At 40.9% G+C, this 26108-nt stretch overlaps 1 protein-coding gene across 3 annotated transcripts in view; it reads right to left on the bottom strand.

Moving 5' to 3' along the window:
- The window catches only part of tox2 (TOX high mobility group box family member 2), an 89899-nt gene that overhangs the window by 5431 nt on the left and 58360 nt on the right, over window positions 1-26108 (bottom strand). Inside the window, exons 4-7 of one of the 3 annotated variants that reach the window (XM_068595275.1) lie at window positions 23294-23572; window positions 7221-7487; window positions 5879-6109; window positions 597-677 (exon numbers count right to left, since the gene is read on the bottom strand). In XM_068595275.1, the coding sequence (XP_068451376.1) occupies window positions 597-677; window positions 5879-6109; window positions 7221-7487; window positions 23294-23572 (858 nt within the window). The remainder of the gene's footprint in view (window positions 1-596; window positions 678-5878; window positions 6110-7220; window positions 7488-23293; window positions 23573-26108) is intronic. The other 2 variants (XM_068595276.1, XM_068595277.1) reach the window with 2 other exon arrangements.

The raw sequence follows: 26108 nt of genomic DNA, 5'->3' as shown, positions 1-26108 counted from the left end.
ACTGAAACGCAGCGCACCAACAGATTGAGTCACCCCTGTGTGCTGAGATAACCTTTGTGTGCGCCTCGCAGATGTACGGCGGAGAGTTTGGCGAACATATGACATCATCCTTTAACGAAGACGGAACTTGTGGGAATCGTTTTCTGGACAAAGTGTTTACCGTCTGGCGTAAACTGGAGTAAACTGCAGCAAAGTAGGTGCGAGCGAACCTCAGCTAGCGCATTAGCGGCTCATCAGGGAGGACAGAAACACCAGGTGGACAGCAAACGGTAGCTAATGCTCACTTCTGCTCTTACATGTGCACAATAACGAGCGCGTGCACACAGACGTGTACTGTTACTTATTTCATTTCACCACAGGTTGCGAATTGGGTGTGTTTGAAACCTAATTTTCACTGTTCTCCTCAGAGCACACACACACACACACACACACACACACATACAGAGAGACACACAGAGAGAGAGAGAGAGAGACACACACACATACGGACAAAGTGGACCCTTTCCTTGAAATAAGAGTGAGAGGAATACTCTAATTTATCATCCCTTATATCGCCGCTGACCCGTGTATATCAAAGATGTGACCCCCGTGGTTACCTTGGAAACCAGACTGGCTCTGTAGGCGGCCAGGGCTTTCAGGTACTCCTTCTTAGCAGCCTCTGTTTTCCTCTTGTAGTTCTGCAGGAACAAACACAACAACAACAACAACGATTGATTACAAGGTGGTGCCAAAGGGCTAAAATGACTCGGCTGTCTCACGCCGACTGATGTGGACGACATTTTGGGAGTCATGGTGCCGTCGCGTGACCAGGCAGAGAGCTCTGTGACAACAAAAAAAACATCCTATTAAATGTATTCACTGCACGGTTAAGTGAAGGAGATTTGGACGTCTGCGTTTGACTCGTGTATTTCTTCAAAATGTCCAGGATGAAATGCAGAGAAAGCATTCACGCGACAATGTGGAAATGGAGTTTTATGACACTAAAGGACCAACGAGACGCTGTTTGTCATTTGGTGCGTGGCTTTCCAGCCTCTTCCTCTATTAAGGCTGTTGCTCATCTCTTAATCAGAGCTGATGTCCCAGCAAATCATTCAGACGAGGAGGAGGAAGAAATAAAAGAATTCAAAACAGCATTAGCAAAGAGGCAATCTCTCGCCTTCTGAATGGACCTCAAATGATGCGTTAAGACAGGGAATTCAAGTTAATGTCATCACATGTCACTCACGGGCTCTTTATAGCTGCCACCGCCTTTTTGATGCGGGGAAAAACAAGTCGCAAAAAGTCCACCCTTTAAAATCGATGAGGAAGACTCTCAGATCTCAGCTCCTCTCTGGAGCATTTTAATATGAAGGAGAACGTGTGTTTGAATGCAGCGGGTAATTACTGATCCTCAGTGTGAGACAGTCTGTGGCTCCATGGACGGGGTCATTTCATTCAAAGAGGTGGGGTAGAATAACCATTAAGCATTCATGGGTTGCCAAATGCACAAAGGCTGGCAGCTGCTAACACATACAGTCAATAAACAAACAGACACACACACACACACACACACACACGGAACAGCAAACAAACTGGGATGGAGACGGATACAATCTCCTGCTTAAACAGATGATGTTCATCCTCTCACTTATCCCTATTTACAAAATTATTATTATTCCATCCTCTGTGATATTCATTCAGGCATGTTGGAACAAGATTGCAATCGATGAGGAAGTCCAAAAATACAGGAATAGGCAACAGACGGTCATAATACAAACAGATGATCTCCATTTAGGAAATAAATGACAGTTCTTGTAGAAAAAAAAACACACACAAAAGAAAAAGTGACAACCTTAGCCCTCAACCCTTTAAATATTGATAGAGCCATGCCTGCCTCTTTAATGAACCCCAAACTTCTCCCAGCAGCTTTAATTTCAAATCAATTTAACACAGCTAATGATTCGCGCAACGACAGATACTTTTAAATAAATTACCATGCCTAAGGATGTCTAATTATTCCAAAGTGAGTGGATTCATTAGCAATTGAAGCCGTCAGAGGCTGCAGGTCAGTATGAATTAAAAATAACAAAGCTGCAAGGGGAGAGCATATGCCTCCATCGTAATCCTGACACAGAGGTGTCCCGCCTGAATTAGCCCCTAATTGTACCTTAATGAAATGTTCTTGTTTGATAACCAGTTAATTACAGAAGACAATAACTCCGCACCCCGCTGACACTGAAGGGAGTGATTACCCCGACGACCGAAGAGCCGAGCGACCGGTGAGGGGAGGGAGTGGAGAGGATTTTTTTTTTTTTTTAAAAACATAGAAATGTATGTCAAAGCAAGACAAAGAGGCAGAATAGTTAATAAAAATAGATTTAAAAAATCATCATTAGATGCTAAACCTCCTACAGAAGGAGTTTGATAGCAAAGTGTGCAGTTTAAACTGTTATATCTCCAACTCCAACACAGCAGACTCAATTAAATAAAACTGAGGCATCTCCTCCCTCATTATGACTCCCCACTGCTGTAAAAAGAAAAAAAAAGAAAAAAAAAAGGAAAATTGATCTTAATCTTAAATAACAAAAACAAGAAACAAGTTCTTTTGTGTTTCTGGGGCAGCTTTAACGTGTAGTCACCTTGAGGAATAACGCAGCCCAAATAACGCATTGATCTTGCGCTATAAAACAAAGACCTTCGGGAATTAAAAAAAAACGCTGTAAAGCACGCATCTGAAAACATATTAATGAAAAGGAAACTATAAACATGAACATGAATACAACAACAACAACAAAAAAAACAACTTTGTTCAACCAAACTCAAGGGTGACACTGGAGAATACACAACAACGCTATCAAAGTGAGGAAAACACACACTGAGGCTCGGAAAGAAAAAAAACAAGAATGGCAAAAAAAAAAGGAACACAAATCACAACAATGACACTTCTGATCGTTTCTTCAATAAAACACAGCAATAAAACATGCCGCCTTCAATCCATTTATGTGAATTCTGCTGCATGATGCGTCTGAGAAGTACTATAGGTAATTGGAAACAGGGGGCCACGTTCTAGTTAAAACAAAGCTGTGTGTAGGCGAAGGGCTGTTTACATTCAGCTGCTCCTACACGGCTCCAGAGGGTCTGACTGTGACATTATAGAACACACCTCATCGGCCCTATAGAGATGACGCGACAGCTGAAAAAAACAGAACCGCATATACATCGACAGGCCCAGAGCAGAGATTGAACATGCTTTAGTTACGGGACCCTGAAGAGGTTTTTATCTTAAATGTATTTCAGCTGAACACCACTAGTCAGCAGTTGTGGCAAGTGCATGCTTAAATATGTTGTTCAAACCAAAAAGGCAGACCTTTTTGTATATTTTAATAATGACAATTACCACGCTGAATTGCTTAAACTCTGTCAATACACGGCTATCAAGTTCATGCGTTTGTTGTGCAGGAATAAGTGACAGGGTTAGTCACGGAGAATAATTAGAGCAATCACAGTGTTATTGCTCAGACAGGGTCCTACATTTCATTCCATAATGACATCATTACCTCGCGTTAATTATGTGTCTTTCGAGGTGACACGTTTGATTCAACACATGAATGCACAAACAAATCAAAAAATTAGTGGTGGAATGGCACGATAAATGGATGTATTTTGTTTAATGATGGAACTGCCCTTTTGTTGGTTCCGTCTCTGTTCCCAGGTAATACTGAGAAGGACAAATGCATTCAGGGTGTGTGTGTGTGTGTGTGTGTGTAGAGGAAGGGGGGCGGGAGGAGAGAGTGAGAGTGAGAGAGAGAGAGAGAGAGAGAGAGAGAGAGAGAGAGAGAGATGCATCGACGGTGCAAAGTCTAAGGTGAAAAAAGGAGCCGGGACACGAAGGGTTAAGAAGCACAAACAATAACATTTCAGGAGCAGATGTCCTTGAGGCAAAACCAAGGACAAGGCAATTGCTAATCTTGTATTCCCAGCATGATCAAATCACCAGGCAACAGATATAAATAAAAGGACAGGAAATGAGGAATTCACATTCAAGGGTGTCAGCGGCGAAATGAAGATTCATGGTGAAGAGCCCCGGTGAAGGCGGCAAAAATTAACTGCAAATAAAAGGGACAGACGGCCTCCAAAGTCCGGCGTATAAAGTAGGTTTGGTGGGAGAAAAACACACACATGCTAGATGGGGTCTAGTCGGCGGCGGCTGGGGCTGAGGAGAATGGGCTGCACTTTGTCATGGAGACAGGTGCTTTTATTTGACACCCAATAGGCTGCGCCCTGACTGGATATTCTAAAAATATGAGCCTGCGCACGGTCATCAGACTGTCTCGTTTTCCATTCATTTCACACCATCATTTGTTACCAGAAAACACATAGACACTGCGTTTCTATTTCTCTGACTTTGTTTGTTGCTTTAGAAAGCTGAAATGAAATAGAAAATGTGCCGGGTGGAAACGCTCTAAACTGCAGTGAATGTTAACGCAGTTCTGTATTCACAGGCCGGGTCATAAAATAAAATTGACTCCTGAAAATGTTCAGGGAAATATGTGTACACTGTTGAAGGCAACAGACTTTTCATTTCTTTCAAGATATGATTATCACTGCATGAAAAAAAACGTAAATTCTGTGTGAATGGAAATATTGTTTATGTTCCACGATATATAAGTTGTCAACATGGACAACTATCTCATTTTAAAAGACAATCTTAATTTTCTGAGGCCGCGTCATCGTTCCTCATCTTAAATACATATTATTTTGCAGTTTTAGCACAGCGTAAACACATATGGTTGGTAATAGACTTTTGACATCGTTAACTTGATCATAACCATGTTTTCAGGCTGTAATGAATCATGTTATTGTATATGAAGGATGCTCCTATTATACAAACAATTTACCATGAGTGCACTTTCTGTTAAAACTTTCTAACTGGCTAGCTGCCAAACAGCCATATTAACTATGTCAGAAGGACATAATATTGTGACAAGCAATACCAGAGCTGCAAGCCATATTGTTACATCTTTGTAGCTGCATGACAGATACATAGCTCAGTTTGCCCGACTGTGTGTGTTACAACAGCGAGACTCACCAAACTGTGGATTCTCACCAAAGTTTACAGTATTTGTGATGAACCTTGACCTGTGAAGTTGCATGACCACAACCTAAGATATCTAACTGGGCTGGTAGAGTGGGTTTACACTAATTGTATGCTAATAACTTACATTTGGCTGTCAAAAAGTGGCATTAACAATCGACACGTGATATGTTAAATGTGTTAGTCGTAGGGACGCAGCCACAGAGAAAGCTCCATGTTGTGGTTTTCCTGTTCTGGTTCACTCTTTATTCTCTTATAGCTCCCTGAAAGAGGGCCAGGCATTGAAGCAAATTTGACATAGTGGTCAGGCAGTTGAATTACAACTTCTGGGTCTGTCACATGGTACCATTGGGCAAAAAAAATAAAAAAATTTCACATCCACTCGCGTATAAACACTCGAAGCACTGATTTAAATCAGGAGGGCCTATAGGAGTTGTAAAACGCACTATTAGTCCGAGTCCAGAGTTATTTACTCTGTTCATGTGAATCAGACCCAACGAGGCTTAAATACAGCGTTGTTTTAGGCTGCAAGCAAGAAGTAGTTTTAAAAATGCCATGTTCTCTATGTTCAGATAAAGTAGTTAGCAACTAGCAGCTAAAGAGACAGATATTTCCTTCAGGAATTGGTAGAGACCAAAATCTGAGATAAAAGAATTCTCCAGGTGGTCAGACACCCATATCTAAACTAATATCAATGTTGCACAATAATTTGCTAGCTGAGCACACATTGCCAAACCCTTCTTTCACACGTTCTATCGTAATGCTTGAAGCACGTGAGTCAATTCTCTGAGAATATCAATCTACCTGTTTCTGCTCCTCTCCCAATCCGTCCCACATGGAGGCCACTATCTTGGATACGTCTCCAAAGGTGGCGTTGGGATTCTGTCCTTTAATGGCTGCCTGGGTGTCTCTGAAGAACAAGGCATAGGCTGACACGGGCTTTGTAGGCTCATTGGGATCCTTCTTCTTCTTCTTTTTTTGGGGTTTGGGTTTGGGCTTCATCATCTCTGAAGACGGCCGCTTCTCGCCCGTGATCTGGAAGACCATCAAAAGCACAGAAAAAACAAAACGACTTATTGACACCGCAGAAACAAGGGCGACCAATCCAACTGGAGTGAATGATTGCATCGCTGATGAATGCTTCTAACATTGGGTCCTGGTAAAGCGTGTCAACCTCGCCAAATGCAAAACTCCAGCTCTCTGTTAGACAGCGTTTGAACATTGCAGCCATTCTTCACTGACAGTAACATTTTGACACCGACAATACTTGACGGGTTTTTTCTGCCTTATACTTCGTCAAAAATAACATCCGTTAGTTCATTTTATCAAACCTTTCCAAATCTTTATTTTCTAGTTGTTGAGCAAGTCATAAATTCAGACTTTTCATGCTATGGGGTGAAAGGAATTTTAAATCTCCTGCTGTATCTGCTTTAGCTTTGATGTGGTCTCAGAGAGAACTGGAGAGAGCAAATGGAATTACTTACTGATAGGAGTGATGGTAATCATTTTTATTCACACTCACAGTGAGACACACAGCAGAGATGTATATGCAGGGATATATATATATTTTTTCTTTAACTAAAGGATCCTCTTCTTGTTGTACTGCATCACTGCAAGCTAGCATTTAAATACACCGAAGAATCTGAAAGACTGTGGATGTGGCCGATTCAATTATACACACATTCACATTGCCCCGATAGAAACGAAGCAATTCCACAGAGACATTGGTTGGTGAGCAATTTATGAAAGCAGAGATTTACATAAATCAAACAAATCTAAACAAGTATCCTTGGTATGTAAAAGTATTTTTCAAACCAGATTGCATGTAGCTCCAATGACCAAATAACATAGGAGTGCCAACACTCAATCATGAAGTAAATGTTTCAAGTCAATTTTCTTTTCAAATATGACACCACCCTCCACCACACCATTAAATACAGAAATACCAAAAAAAAAACATGGCTTCAGTTCTCCTCAACATAAAAATGTTGCAACCATGCCAGTTTTCCACCCAACCCAATAAAAAGCACCCCTGAATTCCCATTTCGGCTCAACACTAGCATGCAAACCCTCTCTGAGAAGCACTGCCAAGCCCTCGCCTCCTACTCCACGACTACAAGCCAGATAAGCGTTGCCACATCAGTACCTTCGAATGAGGATCAGTCTCCTCCTCCTGATTGGAGCTTGAGGGGGAGGGTGTGGCCGATTTACTTCCGGGAGGTGAAGGGGAACCATGAGGCAGTGCACTCCTGCTGACCTGAGGGTTTAGCTGGGTGAGTGCACTCATGGGGTTGGGGAGTATCGGAGGTGAGCGGTTTATCAGGGGGTGGTTACGGGCGGGGTCATAATGAGAGCCATCTGGGTGCTGGTGATGGAGTTGCTGTTGGTGGTGGTGCAAAGCCATCTCCTGCATCTGGGGTGAGAGAAGAACACCAGCTTTACCATCTTCTCCTCTACTCAAAGTAATAAAAGTTTGCCAATTAGCCAAATATGCAAAGACTTGGAGGAGTGGAGATGACATTTTCAAATTTGAGAAAAGATTAGTTGGACAAAAGCTAAAGTAAGACCAACAATTACTTTTTAGATGTGTTGTAATGAGGGCATGTCTGTTGGAAAAAAAAGAAGAAGAAAAAAACTAGACATTTGCAACTGCCTTTTCTCAAGACAGTAACAATCACTATTTAGCAATTTGCAGGTTTGTGGCCAATTTTATCTTTTGCTATTTGGTACCACTGACCTTTTTACAAGGGATCACATTTGAATATTGGGAGCAAGGTGGTTAATAAGCTAAATATCCCTCTAAAAAACTAAGAACATGAAATCTCTCAGGCTGTTCTCGTTAACTGTCGGTGCGTATACCTATGTATAAAAATAAGTAACCACAAAGTCTAGATTTTCAGTGAGCTGGATGAATCTGATGAGAGCAGCAGTCAGCAGGGCTCGCTGTGATGGGTTTGAGACGAGCAAATGCTGTCCGTCACGCAAATGTGAGCCAAGCATACCCTTTTAAAAAAGAAAAAAAAAGGAAAATACATTTCAAAATCATTGTCAAAACACAAACTAGAAGAAGAGACAGCTATTCAGAGCAGCTACTGTAAGCAGTATGTTTTTATGTTACATAGTCAATTACATGACAGCTTGTGGAGATGAAGCTCAAGAGACTCCCCTCAGCTACACTGAGTGTTTTAAGTCCTTTAAACTAATTATTTGTTTTTTCTGAGCAAGAAGTCCACAGAAGGCAAAAATGCTTCCTGCACACTGCCTGCTTAACACCGACCAGTTAGCGACTAGCTGGTGAACATAGTGGAGCATTCAGCTAACATATCAGCTAAAGAGCCAGATATTTTTCATCAGGAGTTTGTGGAGATTAAAAAAGGAACTAAAATGAGAGTATATATGAGATTTGAGTCGAGTCAGAGATACGATAATGAATGCTAATGTTCCTGCTAGATGTGAAAGATGTGCAACTGTTTGCTAACACGCTCATTATTGAAGATGAGAATATGTCAGTATTGTGTTCTGCTGTATAAGTAGCCAAAACAATCAGCTATTGCAAGTTTTTCTATAAAAAAAAACAACCACAACTTAAAAATCTAATAAAGACGTTTTTTTTCTTCTTCCACTATTCAATTCAAGTCAAAGTTTTCCACACCTACAAGTTGGAACGGTACCTCAAGCTAAATGTTGCATTCAACACTGAGACATGGAACTCACAGCACCTTTCTATAATAATCAAATACACTAAACTCATGGCACCTTTCTATAATAATCAAAGGTAAAATAGTTACATTACGTTTCATTTAGCTGACACTTTTATCCAAAGTCACTTACAATAAGTGCATTCTACCTGCTATAAGTACGCGACATTTAAGTGCTGCTAAAGTGCTACCAAGGTGCTACTTTATTTACCATGGTCCTTAAGACACGATGACCTGGTTGGTGTTCGGTGGGAGATTTCAGTTCCTGCTTCTAAAAATGAAGTAGTAAGAACCCAGAAATCTCATTACCTTGCTCGGCAATCGTTGCGTCAATGGCATTGATAACAACCTTATCAACCCCCTGCAGATGTATTATGCTCGCCATGTGCTATGAAAGAGACCAAAATCACTTACTGCCATGTTTAACAACACCTTTTCCAACACTTGGAGCCCACAAATTGAAACAAAAATGGTGCTCGCTGCTGGAGAATGACCCCCACATGGAGAGCACCCTTCAGAGTGATTAGAGCATCAGACTCTCACAAAGTTCTGCTCTTAGCCATCTTAAAAGATCTTCAGTAATGACTACATGAAAAGCTTTTCTCCAAGATTCATCAGGACAGAACATGAGCGCGCACCAAAGGATGCTTTTAAAGTAGGCATAAATGGGAATGTTTGGCAATTTACAGATCAGAAAGTGATGAACTAGCATTTGTTAGCTCTTTTAAATATTTATGAGTTAAATAATACATTACACATTAGTGAAGTGCTAAAAAGATCAAATTGAAAAGGCCCGAGCATATGAGGTCCTGATAAACACGAGTAGAGGTTCAAAGATGAAGGCTCGGCTCTCTAATCATAATTGGTCCCAGTAGATTGCTAGAATACAAATGCACAACAAAGTAATGTCGTACGAGGCTCTGGCCTGCTTTGAAAACTCATAATATTCACACGACATTAGATTCTGTGTTTGCCTCAGCAGCTGCACACAAAAGCAAGCTATGAACAAAGACATTCCTTTTGCATTTCAAATAACCAAACTCTAACCCCCCCGCCCCCTCTTTTTCCTCCTGATCCATGGCAATCTCCAACTTCCAATCATAATTCACAACACCATCACTACACTTTTTAAAACATGAGGAAACAGCTTCAGCAAAATAAGTAGTGAGATAGGCGGGGAGAAAAGAGGAAGAAAGAGGAAAGCGAAGGAAATAGAAATCCATTAATTTTCCATTTGCCATGGACTTGCTCTTTAAGGGTCCTCACAAACCAAGAAGCATTGAAAAACCAATTAATCAAACATGAATGGCCTATCATAGCTATAGCAGACGCATTTCCATAGCAACAGCCTCCAGGCAAAATTGTCACCCTTTAATCTGAGCCACACCATGTTTAATATAAACAAGAAGGAGACATGCAGAGAGTTCACCGGGAGAAGGCACCATGGCATTGTGGGTACCGGGTGTCAGGCTCGTAAGAGGAGAAACAGGAAAGATCAGATGTACAGAAATCTATTTTTAAATTCCCATTTTATCTGATTGATTTAGTGCACTTCATTTTCTAAAAATGTGACAATGTGTTACATGCAAATTCACCTTAAACAAGTCAAATTACATTCATTTTCCAAAAATAAAATGAAGAATTCACTGTATTTTTTTGATTTTATTTTGAAAACCAGGGCACTTTCATCTGCCACTTCTTATCTTCGGAGCATTGACTCAATTGTCATTAGAGATGAGTGCTCGGTCCTCACTACTGAAGCCAGAAAACCAATGTTCCTTTTTTTTTGTTGCTCTAAGACTGAGGCACTGGCTGTGTTTTTCGGTGAGGTCACCAGAAAACACAGAAATAACTATTATTGCACATCAGTGAAAGTATAATGAAACGGATACTACGGCTACTGTAACAACACAGACATAAGTATGAAAGTGTATGCACCCTTTTTACAGTCACTAATAGCAGCTGACACATAAAGGACTTCCTGCTCATTACTCAAAACATCCCTGCTGTGATAATGCACCAACAGTTACTCTTATGTCACTTTTTTTTTTTTTAAACGTCTCTGGGTGGTTTTAGTTGTCACTTTCACCTGTACGAGATGGAAAGAGCAAGAAGTTATCACATAGCGCCATCAAGCCTGAGCTAAATAAAGCGAGCAGCAGACGGCTGTTCAAATATTATGAAAGAATCTGACAAAGGTTGCCGGTTGCCATAGGTACTGTATGCTAATTCCTAATGGTATCATCCAAATGGGAGGAGGGGGGAGGGGGGGGGGGGTGAGGAAAGGGTCTGGGGGGGCGAGCACAACAGGACGTGGTTGGTCACTGCACACTTTGCTTTTAGTATTTAACCCGTACGGCCTTCTGATAGGCAGCCCATAATACAGATTCATTTCCTGGATATGTGACTTGGTCTGTGGCGACAATTATGTCATGATGTCTTGTCTATTTTGAGAGGCGCGAACCTGAGCGATGGTTATAGGTCGAGAACGAGAGCGTCGCCAGTAGTCTTGTTCTATGATGAAGGAGCTCACTCGTTGAACACTTTGCTCATTGTCGTTCAGGTTTTTTCTGAACTGCTGTATTTTGTGGTATAATTATGAACCAATAGCTGCCAACTTCAGCAATACAGTGCCCTGAATCTATATTAATCTATATTTAGATTGCTTATAAAGTTGGATAAAGTTCTCTTGGGTATTGTTGCTGCGCTTAACCCGCAGCAGTTTAGTTGTTTGCTGTAAAGCCCCAGGAGATCTGTCTCTCATAAGTGGAGAGAAGGAAAAGGGGGGGGAAAAAAAGGAAAGATGACGCTGGAAGAGAGAGAGAGCCGAAAAGACACAAAAACATGACTTCAGTACTAAAATCCATCTCCGAAGTTAGCGAGAGGACAGTTAGATATTGCTTTTTGGTGACAAGCAGCCGGGCCGACTTAAACTGTGATGTAAAGCCAGGAAACTCGGTGTGAGCGTGCTCCTCTGCCATCGTTACGCCTGTCGTGTTTGTATTCACATCTTGTACATCATAGTCAAATAGGAGTCAAATAACAAAGGCTTTCCAATTATGTGTAGCACATTGTGTGTGAGATGGAATATCACAAAGCCATTGTTCTCCTGCTCCTGCTGACCCTACCTTTGAAATGGTTTCACGGCTGCTCCAATTGCCTGCACCATTTGATTTAGCTAAGGGGATTTGACCACCAGCACAGAGATGAGAAAACGGGGAGAGGAGAGCTCCACACAGCTACGAGGAGGACGAGGAGACTGGAGCAGCTAACCTTGCTCCGTCCTTATGATGATTATACCAGAGTGGCATCTGTTTCATCATTTAAATTAGCAGGGTGATTGCTATGCGAGGTTTTAATGCTCGAGTCTCTCGATGCTAAAGAATGAATGAATGTTGTGCTTTAACTTTTATCATCACCTCAAAAAAAAGGAGTCAATACATCGTCAGCGTGCCAGTTCTGAATTAAGTGCGGGGTCTATCCACTTTCAGTGCACTAACTCTAACATGTAAATGAAAGGTGAAATATGTTCGCGCATGATTAAGCATTTTTAAAAAAAAAAAGAAGAAATCTTGTTGGTATTTTGATTTTAAAGAGACATCCCCTAATAGCCTGCGTCAATCACACACTCAGACCCTCTGCGTCCCGCCCTGCCCTGTTTGAATACACGGTGATCAATGCTCCTGAGAGTCCCGAGACGTTCGTCTCCCCACTGCCTGCTTGACTGGAGCCATCTTGTTTAGAGTGATGGCTCACTCACACAGGTTCACGGCTGCTATTGTAAAATCACCCAGCGTTTAATTGAAACAAATGACTATAATAATAGAACATTATCCCTGCAGGCACCCAGCCATGACAGCTTTAATTAGAGGCGCGTTCAAGACTGATCCCTCAAAAGCACAGCCACCGTGCAACGCGGCGGTAAACACGCCTTTAGGTGGGGAGCCAACCCGGGGCCTCAAAGCTACTTCTCATTCACCCCGAGGGCAAAGCACTAACAACTCTGTTCCTCAAAGAGCCTTCCAGCCTCCACGCCTCCCTCCCCCTGCTCCCGCTCTCTCTCTTCTTCTTCTTCTTCTTCTTCTTCTTCTTTTCTCTTCGTTCATCCATGTCTTCAGTTTATCAAGCTTATATATACCCAGGAGGGTCATTTACACAAGCTGAGGAGAATTAATAAGAGAGTGGATTTATGAATCATACGCTACTTAAGTATGAAAGCAAAGGCAAAACGCTCCTTCTGCCTTCTGGTGACATCAGACAGATGCCGAGTAAGGCGATATGATGGGCAGCAGATGTTTAAAAAGACGAACCACCAATGTTTTATGAATTTGTCGAAGCTTATTTGTACATATTTTTAAATGAATTTAAGATTACTTGTAAAATATAAGACAAGGAGACTTTGATTCGGTTGAAATGTACGCTGTGATCCAGGTGTACTACCAGCCAACTGCATTTAGCAACACGCTATTAAAACCTAATTTTCTTTAACAGCTTGGCAGCGACTCCATGTTGGCAAAACAAGACACTATAAGGTCACATTCAATCGTTCCAATTACATAGTCAGGAGGAAAAATGTGAAATACTTGGTCTTTCGTGCACCTCCCGCGCTGAACTGTGATCAAGTTATTAATCTGGCAGAAAAGCAGCAATACCTCGCAAACTAACAGCGCACGGACATAATTATGAGTTTCAACACAAACTTGTAAAGAGAGAGAAAGCAAGAGCGTCTTAAGTGGCCACACTGTTAGAATGGATTTGTGATTAATGTATATGTGAACGCCAGACGCAACCTGCGCCAACGCGTTTGATATTTTCATAAAATACCTCGGAATTACTTTCTATGTTGTACCATACAACGAAAAGCTAAAATAAAAAGCGAGTCAAGTAAAAAGGTCAACTTTTATGACGATGAAAACAAAATGTGTTGCTATTTTATTTCCCTTTGTGTGGGAATATTTGAATGCTTGTGGCTATTATTATCACTATTATTAATGACTAAATCTAAAAGTCTCGCTGGAGGCGTTTGCACAAAGAGGCTGACGTCCCCCGGTCGTGATTGACTGTTGGTTTGAAAAGTACTGCACCACCCTGAACGCCTCTCAGAGTGAATCTGTGGCAGCAACAAGGCAGTGGTTGATTTGCAGATAGTAATGTCAGGATGTCCCCCTCGGCGCCATCCTCCATGTTCCTCATTACTGCTAATGTCAGAACCTCCTTTGCTTTTATTTTCTCCCCCCCCTCCCTCCCTCCACCCCTCCCTAGTTCTCTCTCTTGTTCCTCAGTCTTTATTCTCTCTCTCTCTCTCTCTCTTGTTCTCCCTCACTGTCTCTTTCTCCCCCGGTCTCGCTCCCTCTCAGCCCGGGCGTGTCTCCGAGCTCACCTCACAAAGCACGGCGTCAGAGAATCAGAGGCTTGCCTGACATGACATGTAGGAGACGGTTGTGAGGAGCGGTAGGGACACACACTCTTGACAGCAGAAGGCAAAGCTCCTCTGCTGCCACTAATGAGACTCCTGGCTGCCGTGTCAAACACACTGTGTGTAGGTCTGTGTGTGTGTGTGTGGGGGTAGGTGTGTGTGTGTGTGTGTGTGTGTAGGTGTGTGTGTGCCAGCCTGTGCTCCCACAACAACAACAAAAAAATGAATGTAGATGCAGAAATAATGAACACAAAAACAAGAAAGAGCACACAAATGAAAAGTGGGAGCGTACTGTACTGCATGGCGCAGGTCACGGTGAGGTGATTTTTATGTGTGAAACCCTGTCGAAGAGAAATTTTACACATTTCTGTCAGAAGCTATCGTCACTGTATTCTCCTTCTTTGGACTAGGCAGCAGATTATCAAAACAAATGAATTCTTCGCTATTGGTATGATACTGTACGTGTGATCACGCATGTTCACTGTGGTAGCATGAGGCTCACTTCTTTTGTTTTTACAGATTTGTATCCCCCAAAAAACACATACTTTATGAAAGAATCCCTTTAAACAAGGTCGTTAATCAGATTAAATGCTGCCATCTAAATGTTGTACTTTATACTGCAAGACCACACAGATCATTAAATATCATGGCCAGGGGAAGTTGTTTTTACGACAAAGACAGCTCAGAAAATGAAAAGAATACATCAATTTGGTTTTACTAACCCCCCTCTTAGTGATTCAAATGGACACAAAAAAGTTAAACTACAATTTTGCTATTTTAATACTCTAATTTACAACCAGATTTTTCTATTAGTACAATTGTCTTGTCAATGTTCATCACTTTTTTTCATAATCAAAATGAAAAGACATAAGAGTCCTGTACTTGCCGTGAACATTAAGAGGCGGCAAAAATACGCTTAAGCTCACGTTGTGTCTTTTCTTTCTATCCTAATATTAAAACTTAAACTACGACCATTAATAATCAAGCGTGAACGCTCCCCCCCTGAAATGTGCGTGTAGCTTCTGCCTCTCGGTGCTGGATCCCAGTAACGCAGCACACACTGAGCTGCGTTACACGGACACACAAAGTGTTGTAATCAGCCTGGCTCGAGCCGCTCTTGTGGCACATTAGCAGACAGAGTGGCAGTGTTGTGCTGAACTGGTGGCTGGTGGCACAGCAGGGGGAGACGTCCCTGACTGAGATGACACGGGACGGCTCTCCGCCGCCACCAGGGCAGAATATTCCTGGCGGTGAGAGCAGAATGAGCTGATGGATGGTTGAGATAGGCCACAGTGCAATATGGACACGATTTCATGGCATGATAAATCTCAGCAGGGGCCCGTGGCTAAGTGTAATATGAAATCCCTTATCTATGTATCTGCTTCATAACACCGGCTATCTCCTGCAGCTGAATCTGCCTTTGTTTCTTTAGCTTCTGTTCTTTTGCTTGAATGCCACCGTTGATATCACATCTACAGTGTATGGATGAGGACGGCGACAACAACATGCGGGTGATAGCGCATCTTTTACTCAGTTGTTTTTGAAATACAATGTGATGAACTATCTAAATTGAAAATTGTCACCATGGAGATTCTAATCCATTACCTGTGATCACACTGATAGGCAGCGTTATTAAAAGGGATTTTGCGTAGCACTTAAAACTGGCCTATTTTTGTACAAAACACCACTTAAATTATACAATGCAACTCATCTCATATAACCGATCTTTTTAAAGTTTGCTTTGTGTGTTATTCGACACCATCTCTGTCGAATTTCTGATTACAAATAAAGAAATTAAATCCACACCTTATCCTCTGATTAGCTTAATCCGATGCGAGGTTAATTGGCTTTATCGGGCTGGGGGAAAATAGATGAGCTGCCGTTGCAATAAAATCCCCACGAAAAGATGAAATTGGAAAATAACCTATATTTCTTTTAAGATATTTCTTAATATACAACTACAGTTTCATATCACATTGCCAGAAAAATAAGGCACTTTCTCCCAGGAGATGAGAAAAGAATTGAATTTTTCCTTATCGGTCATCTATTTTTCCACAGAATGCTATTACTTGCTGCCTGCCGTTGCTAAGCAACAGGAAATATTAATAGGACCTTTTATTAGCTAGGCTTTACCAGTGGAGTACTAAAATGAGGAAGTGGAAAACATGAATGTGTTACATAAATCTCTGAACCTTTCAGGGTTTGCACAAGTCTCTGTTTGTCCAGTGATTTATGGCTGTGATGGTTCATTTATGGGAGAGGGAGGTGTGAAATGCCAAATGGAACATTAGCCTAAGGGACAATTTCCAAATAAATAATCACAAAAAAGTGGAGAAAAAAAAGAGGAAAACAGTTTAAAGAACAGCCATATTTTTTTTTCCTCTCAGCAGATTCCAAGAGGCCATCAAACAAGCAAGTGCTATTTTTGTTCCGCTGAGGGCATTGATCATTCAACATCATCTATGTCTGAATCAACATTGGAATAACTAATACAAGTCCCCTTCTATCACTGGGCTTGTTGAACTGTGGTGGAAAGCGACAGACATTCCATCATTTTCCACAGACGCTCTAATCCCTTTAAAAAATGAGTGAAAATGAAGGTCTTTCAAAGGAGAAATAGGTTTTCTTCATCTGAATAAAAAGTATAGAATGAGGCAAAGCCCTAAAGAGCAGAAAGTCGTTAAAATTGTCTTACCTTTTCCATTAAAGTCCATATTGGAAAAGTCTAAACACATTTAATTACAGTATTTCTGTAAAGTCACTTGATAACAGTCAAGGTGACGTACCAGTCGTTTTTTCAGACTTTGAATTAGTAGAGCAAGAATTTCTTTAAAAAACCATCACCTCATCTTTAATCCAGCTTTTTTTTTTTTTACCTGTTTCATGTTTATACAAAAAACAGCAGGTGTACAGTATGCGATAATACGTTTGCTGAGACCCTCCATCAGAGAGAGAACACATTAAAAAACACCTCTGCTCTCTTATCATTAATTCATCCCAGCTTGTCTGTGACAAGTTCAGTTGACATTGCAGCTCATATTTCATTCACGCAGTCTTGGAGAGCGAGCACCTGCCAGAAGCACTTAATGCCTCGCGAGTAAAAAAAAAAAAAAAGAAAGAAAAGAAAACACAGGCATCCACCCAACTTAACATGACAATCAGGGTGGGATTAACACTTGATAATTAACCCCAACAACTGCAGATAAGGAGCTTGGGAGGAAATTCTTACATTTAAATGTTGGTAACAAAAGAAATTAAGAGTATGAATTTGAATATGAATACAGCAGGCAGACCACCCTCATTTCAAAAGGAACTGACCCTCATTCAGGCAGATTCACGTCTTGTATTCTGGGAAATAACAAATGAGATAATACCTGGGAGTTTGATGGAGCTAAGGCTGCATATAGCTCTTTCTGCTAATACATAGCCGTTAAGCACAACATCCTGCGGCTGATTATACATTCATCATCCGTTACATATTCAAAACATCACACTCGAGCCAGTTTGATGATGGCTAATATTGCATGCATCATTGAAGAACATGAAAAAACCTTAATCAAAGATAATTTATTCCAGTCGCTGGCATGCATGTCATTTAAATTTAAGGGCGCATTTTAAATGTACCATAATTGAATGTGGAGCCTTTCTGTTGGAATAGATTGCAGATGTCGTTGTGATAGCACAGGTGTGAATCTCATTCATATCAGGCCAATGATAAAATAGTGTTGCTTTTGGCAAGTTTTGGTTTAAATAAAGATATATTAGACAACAACAAGGGCACTTCACTTGTGAGTCCAGACATTATTCACTAGCAGCAGAGATGTGTATCTTTCTGGGCTGTATTGATAAGATCAATGCAACCTGAGCATGGCTATTAAATGTCTAATGTGTTTTGGAACTTGTAGATGGTATGACAGTGGGGGCATTAACAGAGAGGGAGGCCCTGCCAAGTGCATCAGAGCATCAGAGAAAAGAGCTCTCTGAAAGATATCAGGTTTGGCCAGGAGGGGCTTCAGACCGCAACACAATAAGCGCCAGAAAAAAAAGAAAAAGTATGAATTGAAAATGGCCCTTTTACTCAATTACGAGAGTACAGTCAATTATATCTTTCAGGTTTGAGTCAACAGAGAAAAAACAACACCTAAAAGATCCCCACCTGGCTGGACGGGACAGTTCGCTTCTCTCAACTGCCGATATCAATGATTCAGACTTCAATGTTACGTATTTATTCAGAGCATTATCATAGCAGCAAACAACTACATTGGAGTAATGTCTACCTGAGAAGACAATGTGTGTTGTAATCCAAATTTCTCCTTGAATCGTTAGCCGGGCAGGCTGCTTGTGCTTTTAGCGCACGACGGCTCCGTCGCACTGCACGACGGCCCCCGTCACACTGACCCTTAAATGGCCCTCAGTAGATAACGTCGTCCTGACTAGCAGGGTTAGTGTACCACCCACTCGGCGGTTCCCCCTCAGGTAAACACCGTTAGCTCTGTCAGCACTGCCGTTGTTGGCACTGTTAGCAGCATTGGCAGGGTTAGTAGCATTAGCGGCATTAGCAGCATTCGCAGCGTTCGCAGCGTTAGCTTCTAGCCGCTCTGACTCAACCATCCCCGTGTTGAGTCATGTGGAAGAAGAAAATAAGCTCAGAATTTTGTATCGATCTAAAGAATTAGATAGGCAACACATTATAAACAAATCCAACAAAGTGGGTCAATTAATCTGCAAAATATTTTGACATTTAGTTGGGTTGGATTTGTAAAATTTCAGAAATTTGTGAAAAATGCCAATTGCAAGTCCCTAAAAACCCGCCTTGATATCACTGAACTGTTTTGTTTTGTCACAAAAAAAAATGTGGCGCTCGATTCAGATCTACAAACAAGCATTTTTCGTGTAGCCAAAGAACCAAATTTGCCATCCTGCTGCCGTTACTTTCTTGCAAACCAAACGTCTATTAATCTGCAGCTAAAAATAGTCCTTAAACATTTTGAACAGCTCCGGTTGCAGAGATTCATTCACTCCACTTGTTTCAGAAAATCTTTACCAAGAGTTTTAAGCATGGAACCAAGCCAACCAATTACGAGTTGAATCGTGACCGTAAAAACAATTCATTCTGAGCAAAAAAAGAGTTTGAAAACAAAATAAAAGCCAAAAGTACAAGGCTGCGAACATTAGTATTTTGAGAGTGAAGGAAGGATGAGACATATTAACTAACCATTTCGATTTAAAATGAAGATATATTTAGCATGCCTTATTCATTATTTCAGGTCCCTTACACCTCAAATGTTTTAAAGAAACACATTTTGGTGAATTATTTCCGCCACATTGGACTGTTTTGAAATCCAGTAACGGACAACGCAGCAAGTTGTTCTTTGATATTCTTTGAGTTCCAATTCGCATGCGAGTGAAAATCTTGATCGTTATCATTGGTCTGGAGGATCCACACCCACAATCCACTGTTGTATCCACCCAGAGATGTAAATCTGAGCACTGTTTAGTCTCACAGTTTGCCAACAGCCCCCTGACTATGATCAACTGCTGCCGTAATACAGCTCGACTCTAAATCCTTCTTGTTGTATAATCGCCCTATTTATTTTATGTTTAGATGTTGCACCTGCAATAGAGTACTTCTAAATGTCCCCATGCTTGAATCACATAAATATGAGTTTAGAAACCAGAAGCTCCGAACCTTTTGTTGAGATAGAATAACCTTATTTTACTCAACTGAATTATCTCTAAAATATCTAATAATGAAATCCAGGAGGTACGGACAACTGGAGGTATATGCTCATTTTGAATAAGAGTTACCTCTTTCCTCTTTGCAATTTCTTGCTTTCCTACCCACAATGCCCCCCTCCCCCTCTCCATTCTCACCCCCCTCCTCTCTTCATCCAACTCTATTGCACTCTTTTCATTGCCCAGCTCACGTATTGAATCTGCCTGATGAAAACAGATCTCACTGCAGCACCACAATAGAATGGCTGATGCAGGAAAGATGAACCCTAATGGATTTTTTTTTTCAATGTGCTCAAGATTGAATATAAGGCCTGACCTCCAGATGTAGTGGATCCATTTCAACAGCAGAGATATTGTTTATAGTGAGGACACAGAAACACACAGACCCACTTGGAAACACACAAACAGTGTCAACAGCAGCAAAATAATCCCTTTCTATCGACATGTGCATGTATTTTTTTAGCACACAAAACGGTCAAAAATTTGAATTAACCCTTGTTATTTATCTATCCATGTCGAGTGAAGTATTCATTATGATAGAATCTCATGTTTGAACTGCAGAGTTTGCTTAATTACTCTGCTCAACAGACTGTGTCAAGGTGAGGCACCAATTTAATAGACACTCCATTTTCAGCACAAATGAACCTCTGCTACGGTTTGGTGGTTTCTCCAGGCAGCCTATTTGACTTAGAAATGTCTGAGTTTGCTTTATATGCTGCTTTTTGCAATGGAGTTGAAGCAGAGCCCTGAAAAGGTCTCCTATGTGTTCAAGGAACCTCCCTCAGAGCCACTTAGAAATATCAAGGTTTGGGAGGTTATACATCATTTTTAAATATCACTGATCATTTGGTTAAAAGCTGTGATTTCGTTTTGGCTTTTACTTGATCTATGTGCTTCTAAATGACTCTGAATGCAAACTTAATTTGGACAAAATATCACGTTGGAAAAGTGTGTCGCGCCCATTTTTGTGTCTCCACTTTCAAAACGTAGTCAACCCACCAGGTTATCAGAATAGACATTGTTTACCAGCATTAGTAGTGTCTGTGTTTTGGTGACATGTTCATCGCGTGCCGTTTCAAACATTTAAAATCGCATGCATTTTTATCACACAACCTGAAATACTCAATCTATTAAAACCACAGAGTGTGGCCCTCTGTAGCAGTAACAAATATCCTGACTGCTGAGCGAAACACTGGCCAATCAACCACTGTCTCCACAGTAAAGGTCATGACCAAAATGTGAAATGAATATGAAGATAAATGACACATAAATCCAATACCTAGGGGGGGATATTGAAACAGTATATATAATATATAGTATGTTTATATTAGAAAAACCAAGCCATATGTTGTCTCTATGCTGACTACTGTTTAATCATATCTCTTGTGTTTATGGTGAACATTAGAATACATCACGCTTCATTTTCACTGTGAATACAATTATTTTATTTTAATTAACAGACATGTATTTCATGTCATTCCTCGTACAATCTATTATAATAAAGGAAGGTACAGATGTCAAGTCTAGTTATTTCTCGATCTTTTAACATCTCAGTCAATAACAAGTAAGTCATGAACGTGTTATATTCTGATCTTCAAACCCTGAACTCTTTAAATATGTTAATATCGTGACCACACGTGCTATTTCTTTTTCCGAGAAATGTTCTCTTGGATCTCAGCGCTGCCGTCAATAAAAGAAACACCCGCGCGTGTCCATTGCGAGAAGGTTCCCTCACAAGGCCGGACTGGTGGCCGACAGCAATCACTGTCATCAAGCTGAGTCAGGTCAGCTGTGTCTCGTTAAGCACCTGATGGCGCCATCAATTACTTGACTTATTTCTAAAGTTCATCACAAGGACATGGAATAAAATGAACCGTTGTGATGTTTTCAAATTGCGATTTTTCATAAAAACATTTCTTACAGGCACTATTGTGGTCACAGGCAATCTGGTCTGAAGGGGAACGGAAGGACCCAGCAGTCTTTTACTCTTTTTTTTTTTGGACCAGACACTATTGGCTGGTTAAGGGTGTGGGGAGGGGGGACATGAACTTCCTCTTGTGGGGGAAGAGTGTATTAACAGCGGTTTAGTTTTAACTATTCAAATGTTTTGCTTTCAGTGGGAATTACCCTCACTGGTTTATCTAATCGCATGCGGTGGCTCAGTCCAATTAGGGTCGAGCCAGGAGGGGTGTTTAAAGCCACTTAGGCATCGTCTGTGGGAGAGTCGCTCTTATAGCAGCTTGCTGTGAGGCTGCTGTTACGTCATGGAATTTCTTTGCTAATTTACCCTGAACTTTTGTTCTGATGCCCTATTTAGCTATCATGTTTAGTTTATAAAACCACCATCTATTTAGTCCTCTACTACTCCTGCTCTCCTCGGTTGCCATACAGCCACATTAAAACCCCTCCATTTAGGATTATTAGCAATGCTACATCAATATGTTAAAAAAAAAGAAAGAAGCATTGAATCTAATATATCAAACCACAACATAAATGTATTTCAGTGCATCTCTATTACAATATTTACATTTTGATCACTGAATAGCAGGATCCAAAAAAAGACATTACTTTGAACTCTACTTATTTCTTGCCATGTGCAGAGGTATGTATACTATAGGAGATACATGTGCTTACTGCAGCCTATACATTATGTTTCACACATGAGCTTTACATAATATAATTTATTGTGATAGAAACCTGCTCTATTTCCTGCAGTTTCTATGAATGCAATTACGGTTAGGAGATGCTAATTTGTGGAGGAGTAGCTCTGTGTGGAGCTGAGGGAGTAATCAGTGCGCATTCATGTTTGAAGGCTTGACAGATTGACCGATGCATGCTGTCGAGGTAGATATGATGCTGATGGATTTACCCACAATCCTTTTCGCCATGCATCAGAGCTGACATGGAAACCACTGAACAATCATTCAGTTCCCCCACTTAGCCCCCTTTTTTTCATGCCTTGAAAATCACGTTTACCTTATGGGCTCGTAATCGGTTTCGCATTAGAGATCGCTTTTAAATGGCTGTTTTTCGATGTTTCTGAAATATCCCAAAAGCTTTGAAAATCCTTTTTAAAGGTCAAATTTGTCCAATCATCCATATGCTCCATCATCTTCCTCTCCCGCCTAAATTGCAACTTTGCATCTGCCTCAGAGAGTGTGTGTGTGTGTGTGTGTGTGTGTGTGTGTGTGTGTGTGTGTGTGTGTGTGTGTTTACACATGTAAAAGGTAAATAGTCTGTCCTCCTGAGCAAAAAAAACCAACACTTCTTCAAAGTCCTACAATTTTTGCGAAAGCCGGCACACTTGAAATCCCAACCTATGTTACGGCGGCCCCCGTGGAATGGTTCAGTCCATGTAGTGCTACTCACCGAGGGCATTTGGCTGGAGACGAGGTGGCCGTCTTGTGCCAGCATGTTGGACATCATAAGTGTGGGCAGCTCTGGGTAGGAATACGGGTTGATGAGCCCATTGTGTTGCAGCGAGTGGCAGAGGTAGCCTGTAGAGTCATGCTCCATCAGGTGAAGGAGAGAAGGCTCGGGGTGGTTAGGTGGAGTGATGGGGGGGATCTCGTAGTCCTCGTCCCCATTTCCACTGCCTCCACCTCCACCTCCGCCTCCGCCTCCGCCGCCAGTCTGACCTGTGTAGCTCTGCGGGAGAGAGAAAAAGAGACTGAAGTGAGAACACTAAGGTTTAAGGAAGTAGCGGATACCCGTAGATCAAACTAAAACCAAGACATAACTGATATCCAGATGACACGCTTCCATATGGGTTGCAGATGTAGACATTGAGGTTGTAGTGAGAGAGTCACAGAGAGGAATCGTTATTTCAGGCGCCAAGAGTTCTGAAAGTTCTGTTCATTTCCTGCAGAGGTCATGTTATGTAACTGGAGCACTTGGATGTGTATACAACTCTCCAAAGTTGAATCATCAGGAACACAAAAGATGAACATTGCTTTTCAAAATGACACACACACACAAAAAAAAATAAACAAAAGTTAAAGCTACAAGCCTGTGTACCGGTATGTAAAATGTGAGAACAAAAGTCAACTACCAAGAAAAATACATATATGCAGCATATCTTTGGATGAATGTGGCAACGCTGGTGATTTTTGCTCCCAAATGCAACAACAAAGCGCTCGGTATTTGCTACAGCTCTAATTTGCGCCTCTAATTGGTTTCTTCTCCACAGCAATGTCAGCTGAGGTTCATGGGTATCACAGTATTTAGAGCCCTTTACAATAGTCCAACCCCCCCCACAGAAACATGTCTTATTCTGTTTTCTAAAAAGTTGAATTAATTATAACTAACATCTAGGCAGACTTATACTATTTATTAAGCAACACTAAATGTTGTGGAACATGGAGGATATTGTTTAAAAAAAGGGGAATTTCCAGTTGTAAGCTGTTCTAGATACGCAGTATTCATAGAAGCGGTACATGTTACAGTTGCTACTTCGAGGGAAGCAAATGTTTCGTCTCGATGTGTATTTTTTGTGTCTATCTTAACACCTTGTGGTTTACATGTTGAAACATATTTGGCAGACTACCTCTTACTGACAGCTGTCCTAACTACAGTGAGTTGATGGGAGAGTCAGTGTTTGATCCAAAATAAATGCAAAATGTGTTTCTGCTTGGATCTACTAACCACTTTGTGTCAACACAGCCACTGCTGTATTAGAGGTGAGCCATTAAAGCCCTTAGTGTAAAGTAACCTTTACAACATTTAAGGCTGATACAACCATAATAATCATTAATACATGAGCATCTTGTTCCCCTATGGATTCAGTTTTTCCAAATAGCTTTGTGAACTGCTTGAATTCTGATCTGTCATTTTTGTTCGAAGAAGTGTAATTTAGATTCCCATTTTTGAACGTCTCATTTTGGAACAAAAACTCAGCGTTCAGTAATAAAGAAGACCAACAGCCTCTGTATTTGTGTGCTGTCGCGCTAACACAGTAAGTCCAATCAGATCAGAGTCCTGCACAGAGACAGAAGAAAAGAAAAATAGCAGGGAAATTCAACGGGGAATGAAAAGCAATTTTGTCTGAGACTATCCAACTTGACTCCCATTGTAATGACTGAGTCAAATTAATCATCACAAATAATATTCTGGTGTCAGCCATTCAAGGGTTTTTTAATAGAATTTTTATGATTCATGTCTAGCAGTATACATCAAACAGTCAGTTCTGCAACATTTCTGAAATAAATTCAATATCATCTTTGTGTAGGCTGTCATCCTCGGCAGCAGAGTGGTCATTTATCTCTCAAACAGATACTTTTAGAAAATAAGGGGCATGGGGAGATGGAAGAAAGGAGAGAGGATACGGGGCACATTTCTCTTTCTTGTTTCACTCAACCTAAAAGGTGAGCATAAAGGCCTCTTCTGTGAATATTGTGGCCATGGAAATTATAGGTTTGTTAAGATGTATAACTAAAAAAAGGATAGCTTGCAAATTATGAATTTGCATTTTTCAGATGTTTGGAATAAACAATGATAAAAGGCCTGCCAACAAACCTCAATCTGCATCAAAAGAAAATTACCAGTATTGTTATTGTGTTTCCTTCTTTAAGTGATAGCAATTCTAAATCCTTGTTGCAAGCTTTTCCCCTCATTTGGATCACACATTTTTAACACATAGTAACTGACAATCTTGTTTTTACAACACTTGCTTTCAGCAGGATTAAAATGTATCTAATGTGTTTTAAATGAATACCAATCTGAGGCACAAAGTAAGCACAAAGCCAGATGAGAGGAATTTCATTAAGTTGCAATACCTAAAACACTAAAACACCCATCTTTAATTTGACCACAAAAAAGGACGTCAGTGATGTTTTTATTGTGAAGCAGGAATGTAGACAAAGAGTCAGCGTTTATGGCACACTTTCATCTTCCTACCAGTAACACCAAATGAAAAAAAGTTTAAAAATAAATAAAAAGGGATTGCCACAATTAGATTTACTTGGTCTTGACATAGCCTGCAAGGCAGTTGATATTAATTTTCTGGACTGTCCTTTGAAGACAGATGATTTTGTAAACCTTTGGGGACGCTGTTATTGTACTCGACAAGAAAACGAACATTTCCTGAGATTCAATTTCCCTCATAATTGTTGGAAGGAAACTAAATTGTCTGCTATAAACATTGAGGCCATTGTGTGAAGTGAGTCCCGGTGCGCATCCCTCGGAG

Source organism: Clinocottus analis, unplaced genomic scaffold (genome assembly GCF_023055335.1).
Source record: "Clinocottus analis isolate CAN_PGR_092001 unplaced genomic scaffold, fCliAna1.0.p SCAF_3, whole genome shotgun sequence".
Classification (NCBI taxonomy): Eukaryota; Metazoa; Chordata; class Actinopteri; order Perciformes; family Cottidae; genus Clinocottus; species Clinocottus analis.
The sequence above is the reverse complement of the archived record's forward strand: the minus strand, read 5'-3'. Positions and strand labels throughout refer to the sequence as shown.